This window comes from Condylostylus longicornis, unplaced genomic scaffold, assembly GCF_029603195.1.
Source record: "Condylostylus longicornis isolate FDR11 unplaced genomic scaffold, ASM2960319v2 ptg000145l, whole genome shotgun sequence".
Lineage (NCBI taxonomy): Eukaryota > Metazoa > Arthropoda > Insecta > Diptera > Dolichopodidae > Condylostylus > Condylostylus longicornis.
The window spans coordinates 2,310,540-2,326,106 of record NW_026578113.1 but is presented as its reverse complement, the minus strand read 5'-3'; the positions used below and the strand labels follow the sequence as shown (position 1 = coordinate 2,326,106).

The 15,567-nt window shown below is 22.7% G+C and overlaps 2 protein-coding genes across 2 annotated transcripts in view; both read right to left on the bottom strand.

The window, feature by feature from the left end:
• LOC129615725 (electron transfer flavoprotein beta subunit lysine methyltransferase-like) overlaps positions 1 to 15,567 on the bottom strand; it is a 77,104-nt gene that overhangs the window by 24,475 nt on the left and 37,062 nt on the right. The gene's annotated exons all lie outside the window — the stretch shown is intronic.
• Positions 12,901 to 14,948, bottom strand: LOC129615726 (growth arrest and DNA damage-inducible protein GADD45 alpha). The gene has a single exon (XM_055531093.1). The coding sequence runs from the start codon at positions 14,330 to 14,332 to the stop codon at positions 13,847 to 13,849; it is 486 nt and encodes a 161-aa protein (XP_055387068.1). The 5' UTR covers positions 14,333 to 14,948; the 3' UTR covers positions 12,901 to 13,846.

Here is a 15,567-nt window from a genome sequence, read left to right as displayed (position 1 = left end):
AGATTCTTAGAAAGAAGACAGCTTAATTTAGTAATTAGCATTTCAGTTCATTTTTAAGTATCTACTGCGTATCTACGTATACGTTTTATATATTTTGACAAAGCATTTGAATTTTTTATTTTGTTCTTTATACTTGTAATAATATTTGTGTAGTATTTTATATTCTTTATATAGATTTCCACATTAAAATGTAAATATTTATTTTTATTTAATATAAGTTTAATAAGTAAACAATTAGAAAATACAAAAAAAAATGTTGTGATAATTGTCGTTGAGGGCCATAACTTATACGATAACAGATCAATAACAAAGAAAGCGATTCGTTTGTAAACATTACCTTTTTGAGTAGTAAAAGTTAAATTGCAATAATAGCCATATATGGCATATACATATACATAAATTTGTGCACTATGCACTGCACAGAGATAGCTCTAATATCTATGTACCTTATTACTTTGTGTGAGAGAATTTTAAAGCAAAATAGAAGAGCTTCACAAAATTTACATGTACCTACATCAGTACAGTAAAAAAAAGGTTTTAAAACAAATTTATTGTGCAAACAATTGCTCTCATTATACAAGTAAACTTTATTACGGACCTAATTTTAATATTGGCTTTTAAAATTATCAAATAACTGAGAAATTTTAAAATTAACAAATTTAATGATTAAGGTAATAAAATCTAGTTCAAATCAATTACAATTAAAAGATTCAATAAAAAATTTTTTTATAGCGTGTGCATTGTACATTTCAATTTTATTCTTGCAATATTGACAATTTTAATAGTTGGTAAATAAAATGTTTTGATCTACAAACATACTTACACATTGTTTGAGTATTTTTTTGATAAAAAATAAATTTTATAAGTAAATAAAGTTGGTACAAAATTTTCTTAAGGTGAAATCGAATTCATACAAGGTCATATAAGAAAAAGAAAAAATCGAAATTATTTGCGAATTTTTCGCAAACATACATACATTTACATTTGTATCCTGTTTTTAGCTTCATATTTCAGGTGCTCAGCGCATTAGTGGGCTATTCAACATTTTTACAAAAATGAGTTATTATGCTCAATAGAACTGTAAGGATCTAAAGAATTGTTTTATATTTTCAAAATACTTAGTTTACTCTTCTTGTTACCCTATTTTGACATAAGTTTGTTTTTGCCTTTTAAATATTTTCTTATAAATTAATTACATACTTACATTTCATACGCAATATGCTCGAAATGTCATTTTCACTGAGCGCCTAATTTTTTATTTTAGCATATTCTGCGGCGAACTATAAAGAATATGAAATCTTTAAACTGAAATATCTTTAAACTGAAAGATCTTTAAACTGAAAGATCGATTGATGCATTTTTTGTACTGAACAGTTTGATTTAAAATTCTTCAATGAATTTTAAAATTTTTAACTATATTAAATTATAAATAATATTAGTTCCTATCATCATATGTAATACAATAACAATATTTGCGATTAACATTCTTGTACCTTTCACATGCTACATGAATAACAATATAAAAATATCTATTTACATAATATATTACACTTCAAAACATACTTTAGTATTTGCGAATGAATAAATGATAAGATGAATAAATATTGATAAGAAAATTCCATTACGAAATCAACATAAATGTATGTATATGTATATAAAATTCGAAATAAATTAAATTTGGAAAAAAAATAATCAAAATTATTAATAATATATGTTTAATATCAAGTATTATATTATACTTCAACGTCACTTTATAGAATGTGGAGGAGGACAACTGTTTTAAACAATATATGTATACTATTGTTATATACACTTATTCAGAAGAATTGCTATTTACATACAATATACAGTGTACCTCCGAAAGACGAAATCGTACGAGAAGTACTATAGATATTTCGAGTTTTATTAAAAATTAAGAGCAAGTGAAGGAGCAAGTGAATCATTGTATTCGTTTTACAACGATTATTTCAAAAAGCGAGTTTGATTAGATTCTAGTGTATGAAAAATTCATTCAAAATAAAGAATTTTTTTAAAAATCAAATAATAAATAAATTATAAAGATGTTAATAAATAAAACAATTCAACCAAAAATTGGGTTTCTGCAATATTTGCTTCCTCAATATTTGCAATTAAATATTAGTATACAGTATTAAAAATGTCATTTGATGATTTTACATAACCCCTTTAACTAATCCAAATCGAGACAAATCTCACCAATAATTTTTATAGAATTATAAGTTTTTACTGCAATTAAAAAGTGATTAAAATACAATATTGTAAATGCATTTAATATTACATAAAATCATGAAGAAATTTATTCAAAAATTCATCTTATAATAGAAATTTAGAAAAAAGGCAGTAGAACTCATGTTTTGATATTAAATATAAATTAATTAATTAATGCATTAATTGGCGAAACAAAAAACTCTAAGGTTAAATATGAAAAAAAAAAAAATGATATTTAGAAAATATTTTATTATCAATGACAAATGTCGCATACAACAAATTAAAACAATGTAAAAAGTTTGTATAGAAGAATAAGAGCTGCTAAATTTTAACTTTACTCTAATATTATTTTGTACCAGAGATTTCCAGATTGAATTGAAATATTTCGAATAATAAAATATTAAATTCCAATTTAGTCAAGTACAAGTTACAATAAAAGTCTAGGAAAGCTTGTTAATCTCTTTAAATTAATAAATTAGTTTGAATAATTTCGAAAGAGCTAGAATTTTTCACAATTGTAAATTTGTAAAATATTCATGTAAAATTTTTATTAATTTCCATCCATTATTATAGAGAGAACAATTTTGGAAAACCTTCTAGCTAATAATAAATTCCAATAGCTACATTTTTAGAAAAAGAATATAGTATATAAATATTACAGCGTATATCAAATTCGTCTAATTTCACTTAAAATTGTTAAATAAATTATTAAATAAGAATTATGTTTTATTGAGAAATTAGAACTTTGGCACACTTGATTATCTATATAGACATGCATAAAATGCATTTGTATTTTATCATGTTAAACATTATTGCTGTATTTTCCATAAAATACATATCTGTAAATTAAGTTAAAGATAATTTTTGGGCTGATTAGATAAGAACTAGATTAGATATAAAAAATTGATATTCAAATATCTTAAATACAAAATTTTATTTATGAAAAAAATTATAATATTGAGTTTTGATAAGAAATCCAAAAATTTATTCACAAAATTTATAGCCGAAAAAACCCTTAAATTTCATTTTAATTTTTCCTAAATTATAAAGCTGTAAAATATAGTGTACAATTAGTTATTATAATGCTGGGGCGAAAATTGTGATACTTGTGCGAAAATTGTGATTCTTGAATGTAATTGAACAGTATGTTCATCTTAATAAAGTAAAAGAATATGCATTGAAGATATTTGGAACTCATACGTTCATATGTATATATGTTATTGAATCTTGGTAGTAGTATTTTCGACGAATATAGACCGTAAAATATAAAAACAATGAATGGAAAATGATGTTTCTTATATAGCCCATCTTGGAGAGACTTTCAATTGGCTTTAATTATTTGAAATGTGTAAAAGAAACAGGCTATCAAAAGATAGTATAAATAATATTTTTCTAAAAAGATTTCTTGTCTCATAAAAAGAATTTAATAAAACGACCTGGAAATTTTGACAAATATCAATAAAACGGCAACCATTTTAGTTTATTTTTCACAAAACAAACGACAAACGCCGCCAAATTTAAATAGTTAATTGAATGTGCAGCACATTGTAGAGGTACACAGTATGTGTATGCAATTGTATATACATATTTCATATAAAAATGAATAGCTATTACAAAACTTTTACTATTAACACTTAACTAATCTTTCAAATATTATGTAAATTTTTTTGTTAAATGTTATATTATTAGAATTTAATGAATTTTCATATATGTATGTAAATATTTTATAAATAAATTCATTGTTAACGAAAATAAAATATTCTGCTGAATAACACATAAAACAGGTTCTAATAAGACTATACATACATTCTCATATATGCACATTTATTTAAAAAGATTTTCTACTTTTTAAAAGTTTACATTTGAAAATTCAATTAAATAATAAAAGATTTTTATATTGCATACATTTCTTAAGCCGAATAGTACAATTGTCTACATATATAAAAATTATATTAAATAAATGTCAAAATGACATAAAAAATTTCTATAAATTCCAGAAAATTTTGATTTTAAAATAGATACCTACATATTATATGTAAACTAAATTTCATGTAATAAATAAATAGGAAATAATTTAAAAATAACTTTTAAAATATAAAAATACAAAAGTTTATTAATAAAATATGGAACAAGTATACAAAATTTTAAATAAATATATGAGTTTACAATAAAATATTATTTATAACATTAATTATATAATTTAAAAGCACATACATATGTATGAACCTACATGTGCACATAGTAAGTAAGAAAACCAAGACTAACTTTACTGACCCTCTTGATAATACTTTTGCAACAAGTTATAAAATAAGTTTTATCAAAATTATTACGTTATTTATTTTCAAAAGCTATTACAAAATTTATAATTGATTTATCCTTTGATTCTCTAATACTGGAGAAGCTGACATAATTACATGTAAAGAATAATTTTATACAAAATGATGCAAAAGTTTTAGAGTTTTATTATAAAGAAGAAGCCTTTTCAAGACTTCGAATTATTAATTTCATTTGAAGAATAAAAAAAAAAATAGAAATTGTCGAAAGGGGTACCTTTGCTTTCAAAGAAGGGTCGAACGGGGGAAATATCTTTTATTTATTCATTTTCAATACGAAAAATATTGTCCAATCATATCACCAAAAATGTTAATTTCTTCGCTAGTATGTACATATATGTGTTAGTAAATCTAGCCACATTTCAATTCCATGAAAACTTTTTTGGCTCATTATATTATTATAGGCAAAGCTTTTATACACCCCGTTTTCTTAAAAAATATAGAAAAATGTAATATCTACCTTAGGTAAAAGCCAAAGCAAAGTTTTTAAGATCCGAGATCTTTTGATATTGTATATTAAGGTGCTTAAAATTTTACATCAAGAACTATGTAGAGAAATTTAAACGCAAACACATAATTATGACAAATATGATGATATTACGACATATGCTATACGTATACATATACATATACATATGTATAAAATTCAACCAAATTACGATTTAATTCATTATGCAAATATTTTAATTTTAAATAAAGTTGTGAAATATCAGTTCTCTTTTATTTTATTTTTAAAATTGTTGATATTTTTTTAATTATTATTTGAGGAATTTCTTATACATACATGTACTATACTACAATTATGTACGTATACGTACATAAGTACATACATAAATGATGAAATATAACAATAACTGCGTATGTTGCTGCAGGTTCATAAATATGATATTGATTAAAGTGTAATTGACTATAGATATATTACATAATGTATATCACATGTAATATACAGCAATAAATCCCTCTAAATACATACATATGTATGTTTATTTATATAGGGGTAGTAAAAATACATCGCAATAAAAAAAATGAATTTTGCAAGTACAATACGAAATTGAATTATTACACCTATTAAGTTACAATAATGTTTACAAAAAATTATTTATTTGCCATATGCAAAACGTAATTAATATTACACATTTACATAACTATTTACATACATACATATGTACATACATATGAACATAATTTACCGTGTTATTAAAATTTTATAAAATATCGTTAATATAATATCGAAATTTCACCACTAATTCCTCCGGATGGTGTAATAATTCATAATTCTTAAATCAAAAATCAGCAGATATTAAAATACTACGTACATACCTTCAAATAATTATGAAATTCCGCCAGATGATCTTAAAATTAAAATTTTTGTTTGTTATACTGTCATTATTCATATACGTGTATCTTAGGTATAGGTTGGTATAACATATCCATAGGTATGTATATAAGTATAAAAGCTTTTAAGCATTGTATAAGTTTATTGTATTTTTAAACAAATTTAATTTTTAGCCGAAAGGGTGATGAAACCAATAAATAATACGCAATTAAATACTAAACAATTGTAAATTATGTATATACATATGGACATACTACATGTATTATCATAGTGTCAAATTGAGGGTAATATTTTTCGCATAAATTTGAATGTACATATTTTACATACTTGTATTTAATTAAATTCTTTCTTCAAATTTTTAAAATACAAACAATATACAAACGATAATGGTAAAGACATCAAATGCAATAAAATTTACTCATTTACTCACATTTTACTCTTGTCTTAAATACAATACATACATTCGAACATACGAGTATAACGTAAACATACTTACATACTCGTAAATTTCGACTTAAGGGAATTTGAAATTTGAATTATTTTTACTGGATGAGCTATAACAAAAAAAAACAAGTTTTATAATACACTCAATCAAGTTTATTTCAGGTATTCAGGTACATACCTGAGTGAGTATATAGAGCGAAAGAGTTATATTTTTAATTGTACATACATATTTGTCTGCACAACATGTCTACAAACTATACACCGCGTATATGTCTAACATAATTATTGTTATAATAGTTATACGTATAACATACATATTTGGTAATATTTTTCAAAATATCCAATATTTTGACGTCATCTATTTGAATGGATAATACATAATAATATCATCCATTCAAATAAATGACGTCATTCGTTTTAAATATAAAAGTTTATACATAATAAGTATGTTTATGAAGAAAATGGTATGTGTTATAACGAGATGATTTCTTCTTTAATAATCATCGTCATGTCTTTTTCATTTTGGGGTATTTTTTATAGCTTTTTTTTAAATTATGAAATATTTTAATAGTAATTAATAAAAACGGAATTTTTTAATGATTTAAAAATGCACATTTATATGACATTTATACTTATGTATATTATAAACTGTTATACACTTATTTTGACGTAAATTTTTTTCTCATTGAATTTGATGTATAAATAAATTATATATGTATATTAGATATTTAGTTTTTAATAATAAATTATTTATAAAGTAAATTTTTTTTGTCGTAAAATTAAATAGGATATTGTAATACATGCTTACTGTCTTTGTAAACTTGTATACGGATATGTCTACATAAATATGTAAATATAATGCATATGGATGCAATTTTCTCAATATTAAATAATTTTTAAAGCAAAAATTAGAAAATAAGTGTGAGATTAAGAGCTTATATTTTATTTAATTCGAACAGTTTTCTGTAAGCAAAAGTTCCTTAAAAACTAACCTAATTTTATGTTATAATCTTGAAAAATTAATAAATTAAAAAATGAAAATTTAAGAACTGAATGTTTATATTTCTATGTACCATCTGCGAATAATAAATACGATTTTTGTAAATATTATTTTAAATATTATCGGATATTGTTCAAAATAATTGATATTTGAATATTTTGATCATATGAACACACAATTATGATGTAGCTTTGAGTTTTTATGGGTTAAACAGACATACATACATATATAAATATTTCATGTTACATATCAAAATTACAAATACATAAAAATATTTAACAAGTTTTTGCTTAATTGCAGTCAATGTTACTATTCTGCCTTACAAGCAATTATTTACAAAACTAACCAATGAGAAAATTCAATTGGATCAAAATTATTATACAAAATTCGAAAATGCCAATATTGTATTAATTTCGAAAAAAATTTCACGCGTTTTTCGTACATTAAAACTGTTAATCAAATTCCTCGATTCCACCGACCGTACGGTAATAATTACTTGTGTATACATATGTTATCAGAAAAGAAAGTTGAACCAAAAAGAAAATATTTTAATATTGTTGAACAGATCTAATTAATCCCAAAATATTCATATAAAAATTTAGAGGTCACATTTCATATAATATACACATAATATATTCACTAACATTTCACTCGGTACTATCGGTCATATTGGCCGATGTTTCCTTCAATCAATCATTTTGACTTACAATTGAAATATGCAAATTTAGAAATTACAAGAAATGCCTAGAAAGACACCTTCTATTTAGTTTTTTTTTCGTAAAATTTTTATATCCCAATAAACCTTAACACTTCATGTGTCATAAGTTCATGATTTTAAATTTTTTTTTCTTTTTTTTGAAAGTTTAAAGTCACTAAGTGCTTTTAAATACAAGTGGTTTCTTAACCTCCAATTAATTTTTGTTTTTTTTTTTTTTTGAATTCGTAATTCTATTAATTTTCTCCGATTAATCCCTATATAAGCTCTAAAATATTTCTCTACAAAAACCGATCGTCAAATATATGAAGGATTAAAATGTTAGAGTGTGCCTACTTGAGTGAAATCTAAGAAATTTTTAAATTAATACTAATTTTTGTTCTTTTAACTTTTTGAACTTTTCAATATCAGTACTTGTACAAGTACATAAATTTTTTAAAATCAAATTAATTTTATATTAAGTTCCATTTCTATATATGGATGTAAAATTTTCAAAATTAAAATACGGCGAAATTTAATTCAACCTTTATTATATTTTTATCTTAGAAGTACCTTATTACATAGCTAAAATGTTATCTCTTATAATTCATAATAATATTCTGACTGTTTTAAGAGGCTTCTACAATTGGAGCACTATTGTATAGGTACGTTATTATATGTATACATATATGTATATATTATATGCATGTATGTATATATAGGTACTCAAAATTTGGATGACATTAAATTAAAGGTAATTCCAAATTTCTATTTTCGTTACATATTATAATTACTTATATAAGAAGATAAAATAAATTCTATATTATATTATGAAAGGTTAGTTATTTTTAGTGCAAATGTTAAAAAAAAAATATCCACTATTAATACATACATAATTTATAAATTTATTGAATATCATTATATTAAAAATTTGACATTTTAGATATTAACTGATTTTAAGATTAATTTCCACTTCCGGCGTTTGAGTAATATACAATTATTGTATATATATTAAAAAATAAATATTCTATGAATAAAAATATATGTTTGTTACAATGTATGTATTGTAAGTAAGTACAATATTAAAATTATAATAAAATTTATTACTCAAATTATAAAGGTAATAAAATTATTTTATATACAGTCGTGGTTCTCAAACTGAACAAGCTCAAGTCGAAAAAGGTGTTACAGTATGTATTCATAAAAGAAACAGAATAAAAGGAAATGCTCCGAAAATTGAGGTTAAATTAAAATTTGTTATATAAATTTAAGAATAAAGAAAATACCGTAAGATTTCAAGAGAGTCTCTCTTTAGTACAGAATTTGAGAGTAATTTTAGTCATTTGAGTTTTTAAATGCACAAGGCACATACGTATTGGTTTACATGCGTTCTAATATATTAAAATCTTAAAAAAACATGTACAATAAACTTTCATTATATAATAATTAGACTCATGTTTGAGTACAATAAGCATATTATGCATTATGAAAAGAAATGTTTTATTGCAATATTTCATGTATTGCAGTTTTCATGTATACATTAATGTGTACCGCAGCCCTTTAAAATAAAATTAGTAAGTGTCATAATCTGAAAAGGATTGAGAATCATTTCTATATACAAAATAAAGAATACGTAAACACGATATAAGTTCTAAGAAAATGAGTAATTTTTTTAAATTTATTATGCTGCCTTAAGTACAATTGATTTAAATAAATAAAACTATAAAAATTTTGTTTTAAAACTTGTGAAAAATATAATAAACATTTTGATTACTTTGATGTACACATACGGTAACATATGCATACATATGAACCTACATTTAATACATGAATGAATATTTTGCTGAAAATAGGCTGGAAAATGTACACAATTAAATATACAATGTACATATGCAGAGCAAAAATTTTCGATTATAAATTTTTATTGTTTTTAGGTTATGTTTTTGTTTTGACTGTAATAATTATAACTTTTAATCAATTTTCTTATTAAAAACCAATTCAATCTTATCAACATTTTACAATAATATGAGGAAAGTGTTATAATTGTACGATTATCTAATTTTTAAGTAATAAAATTTTTTAATTAATAAATTTCAAAACACAATTATGAATGAGAATTTTATTGTGTATAAAGTACATAATTAATATTCAGTTATAGAACAAACACACATGTTAATTTGTATTAAAATGTTTAAAATATTCATTTGCCAAAAAAAAAAATGTACACATTTACACTAAAAAGTTACATGAATAAAAATATTTTCCAACGAAACGTAATGCGTACTAGGCGCGCCGCCTATAATGAAGTATGTAAGGCCATACTAGTCAAAAGTAACTTTAACGGGTCTTTATTTAAAATTTCGGGTCGTTTTACACCAATTATACTTTATGATTTTCAATATTATTAATCTTAATATGTTATGTCAAACTTACGTTATGTAAAATTTGCATATACGTTATGTGAAAATAGGGGCTGCTGCATTACTTATCTACGTACTACGGAATTGCTTTACTACGTACGCATGGAATTTCCAGTATTTATCATTGATCCATTGCTATAAGTAATATATTTTTATTTCCTTTCAATTTGAATATGTATAATTATTAAATAATATAATCAACGTTAATATTACGGTATATATATAATATCTATAATGAGTATATTTCTGTTGTTATATAAAATCAAGAAAAAAAATACCATATTGACATAATAATTTTAACATTATAGCGAATTTATATAATAAGCACCCTTTCCTCTTTAAAACGTTCATTTAATCGATTTTCTTACGTTCATTTATCATATAATATAGAATAACAATAGGGTGCTCTTGTTCAAAAAAAAAAAAAACTTAGATAACATAAAATACTCAACATTCATTTCATATTATAACAATTCATATGTATATATGCGTGTGTTATACATATGCTATGAATGTTTATTTAATTCTATTTTTAGAAAAAATTCAAAAGAATTTTTATTTTTAGAAAATTCTTTTTCTAAATATTTTACCATTATATTATACATGATTAACACATATAAATACAAAAAATAATTTTGATTTGCACTATAGTGGTAACAGTATTGCTTTATTTGGGAAGGAAATGATTTGTGTGTAGATGATCTAGCTTAACAAATTTATTAACCACATCTTGAAAATGTTTGATCATAAAATGGATTGGAATTTGATTTAAATTTGAAATAATTCTAAAGTCTTGAAATTACGAGTTTAATAAACTTGTTAAGAGATCTAGAAAGTAAAACAGTGAGAATAGCCACAAAATGAGAACATATGGAAACACATATGTATTAACTCGCTCACTCAGTAATATACAGAATTAACTAAGATTGCTTAGTGTTCTCCATAAAAATTTTGGCAAGTAGCAGATTTCTATACAGAAACCTATCTACATTAAAGCTAAATTCGGAGTACACTATATGAATATTTAATATTTCAAAATACAATGTATACGCTAATGAACCGTAAAATCTAAAATGTTGTAAAAATTGTAATATACCAAAAAGAAAATATTATGTACATATGAATATCAAAAATATACATATATAATATAATGTTATAATAAATTTTTGAATTCAAAATTCAAACGTTTATTTTCTCTGCTTTTTTCTTAGCAGTTCAGTAGCCGACACATTAATATTTAATTGCTTTCTTATTTTACAACACAATTTATTGCAAACACACTTGTCCGTATTTCTATGTTCTTATTTCTCTACAACATATGGGGGAAAATGTAGAATGTAATTTAAAAATTTCACAAAATAATAAACAAATCGATTCTATGAAATTCAATTTGCAGTTTCAAGTGTGTACAAAAATCAAATTTTGAAATTATTTTATTTGTTTATTTCAAGTACTTTATTAAATAAACAATTATGATTTAATAATAAAAAATATACATATATGTATAAGGAACGTACTTATGTATTTATCTATTACAAATATAGGGTATTCCTCCCTTACCCCTTTTCATTTACTCCACAAATATAATTTCTTATTGACATTACATTGTGTTTTATTAATAAAAATTTTTGAAATTCCAAGCATTCCATTAGTTCTACTTTAATTATTAAATGGGAATATTTCCAAATAAGACATTTTTTTCAATTATGTACATATGTATGTGTATGTGTTGGCATTTGCATTGTTATTTTTTTTTTACATTGTTCACCTCCCCCACACTTTCTTAACCCTATTTTAGCATTTTATTGATTTAATAATAATATTAAACGTTTCTTCATTCATAATAATTCAAAGGAATTTTCCTTTTCCTCTTCTCTTTTCCGTATTAATATTTAGAACTAAAATAAAATATTCTCTCATTTTCTTTCTCATTTTCTTAGAACACGTAATTTCTAAAAAGTTTATATGCGAGAGAGTTTTTTGTAGATTTCATATTTTATACATAGATTTGTAAAGATGTGTATAAAATTTGATTTGGTTTTTTTTTGAGGAGGCGAATGAACAAACATTAAGGGATTTTTTTTTTAAATATAAAAACACATAAATTGTTTGTATGTTCATGGAAATATTTCTTGGAATTCTTTTATATTTCTTCTCTTTTATTGTTTTTGCAAGAATAACAGAAAAATCATACGATATTTAATCACAAGGTCAGACAGTGTCTCTCTTCTTTCATATTTATTGTTATCTTACGATTTCTTTTGAAAAGGATAAGAAATTATACATTAAATTCTTAAAAGGATATTAATCTGAAAAGCTATATAACAGTTTTGAATAATAACAAATAAAAATTTTATATTTAAATACTTTGTTTATTTTCAATGTTGTTGTTTAGTAAATATACATTTTTCATTAATTTCTTGTTTTACATATTTAGCTCAGATTTTTTTAACATTGCAATTTATTTTTTTTTTACAATATTTACAAACTTTTTTTTTTTGCTAATGTGATTTTGCATTTTATAATTTACAATTTTTGAAAAATTTTCAACAATTCTTTTGATCAAAAAATGTACTAATTAATTATTACAAATGCATAATTTTTATTTTATAAACTAGATTTATTTTTTTTTTTCAATTCTCTCGAATTCATTTATTTCTATAATCCTCAATTCATATTTCAACATCATTCCTGCATTTCTTCAGCTACCTACTTTATAAGTTGTTCACTGTGTATAATCCTTATAGCCATTTAATTTTCATTTAAAGAAAATATTGTTTGACAAACTTTCACTTTAACTTGATATTTCTTCTTGTTTCTGGATTTAATGCATACATTTTTAATTTGTCACGGATTGACTTAATAATTTTTTTGCAATAAATTAAACACTATGAATTCAAGTTGTTTTAAAGTTTGTTTCTATTTTCATATTTCTATTAAATGTTTTTTTTTTTTATATATACACAAGTTTTCATTCGTTTTTTCTCATAATTTTTTCTTTATTTATTTTTAATTATTTTTTTTCATATTAAACTACATATTCTTCGTATTAATATCCGTTTAGTTATATTATTTTGTTTGATAGTTTAACTTAAATATAAGTTATTAATATTCCTGTATATTAATTAATACGCAGTTTAATACGATTCGGGAATTTCCATATATATATAAAGGAAATAATTTTAAATCCATATAATATGTGATTATCATTCATGACACACTCTCCACTATATCAATTTAATTGAGTGTATCCCTCATTAATAATATTTTTAATAATACACTTTGATAAGATTATTTAAAGTTCCACAATAAAGTTTCCTTTTAATTTTCTGTTTTTTTTTTTTTTGTTTTGGTTACTTTTTAAGCACTATGCTTAATTTCAAAATGGCTACTTCATACAGCAGGTAACTTAATAACGGGTTGTGTTGGTGAATCCCAATTTGCTTCACAATGATCAACAAGAATATTTTCTGATTTTGTTAATTGTTCAGTACCATCATCTGTCCATATTTTTTGTATTAAACAGCATGATTCTGTTGTTGATTTACCAAGAATTCGACTTAATTTTTCAGCGCTATCAACTTTAATAACATAGATATCGTTTTCATAACAGAATGCCTCCAATAGAACTTCATGTATATGTGTACCAGAATCACCTAATTTTGGTTCAGCAAGTATACAAATTAATGAACCTTCTGGTGCACTTGATAAAACTTTAATAGCAGCTGATAATCCAACAATAAGTCTTGATTCAGATTGTGATTTAAGTAGAGCATTTTTAATGGTACGACCAATTGGATCATAGTCGACCTCAAATGCTTTTATTTTACTATTCATAAGTTGTTTGCGTTCTTCGCTAAGTATATCCATAGTTACCATTTTGCTTTTTTGTGTTGTTTTTAAATTTGAGTTGTATGTACCCAGTATTTTAATTTAATCACTTGATAATAATTTAAAAATGTCTTTTTGCTTTTAACTTATTTAATGTTCTTTTTATTTTTTATTTAATTTGTAATTTGTTTTTTAATTTGTGACTTCAAGTCTTTTTTTTTAAATTGTTTTTATAATCTTCTTAAATTTTTTTTAATAAAAATGTCTTTTTCAAATGTCTTAATTTTTTTCACACTTTTTTAATAATAATTGTCTTTTTTTTTTTATTTATTAATTGAATTATGCAATCAAATCATACGCTTTCAATTTATTATTTTTTTTATCAAATAATTTTATTATGAAATTATCCACTTGAAATTAATTATCTTCAAAATAATTATTAAATTTTTTATACCGCTTGTTATCTTTTTTTAACCGCTCTTATTAAATTTTTTATTTTTTTATTCCGTCTATTCCGTTTTGCTTTGAATTTCACAATTGCCAATTTAACGAGTTACACTTGTTTATATACCCGATTTCTCTTTAGGGAATTTTTTTTAAAAGAGCTTTAAGCTTTTCAATAGAAATACATGGGAAATTTAAAAATCTTGTATATTTTTAGTATTTTTTCTCAATTTTGTATGTTTGTAGTGGTATTTTTTTTAGAATAACCGGGGAATTTCTTTTGAAATATTAATACATACACTGTAAAATAAAAGTTTTATATAAATTTTGTATTTCGGTATAAATTAACCGATTTAAACTTTAGTACTTCTAAGAATTGCAAAAATAAGAAAAAAAAAATTATAATAAATAAAACAAACATAAAAATTGTGTAAAAAAAAAATTGCCTTTTAGACGGTTTCCATATTATGTGGTTGGGTTTTTTTTTGAAATATTTTTTATTTTGATTTTAATTTTAATTTTTTTCTTTTTAATATTTTGAGAAGAAAATTGAAAAGTCAGTCAAGTACGTTCATCTGTTTCACTGTAAGAAAACCGAATTCTAAAGAATACAGCCACTTTGTGAATTGTGACAATTTTTTTTTTTTCAGAAAATTTATACTGATTTTTATGATTTTTATTTAATTTTATAAAATTTATATTGGGTGATTTTTGGGTGAAATTTTATTTAATATTAAATATAAAAATTTTATGAATTTTCTTACAAATTGGCATTTTATCTTTCAAATTATTTACATACATACATATATAAAATAATGGAATTAATGGGAATAAAAATA

Coding starts and splice junctions, on each gene's coding strand:
- LOC129615726 (XM_055531093.1), bottom strand. CDS start 14,332: ATGGTAACTATGGATATACTTAGCGAAGAACGCAAACAACTTATGAAT.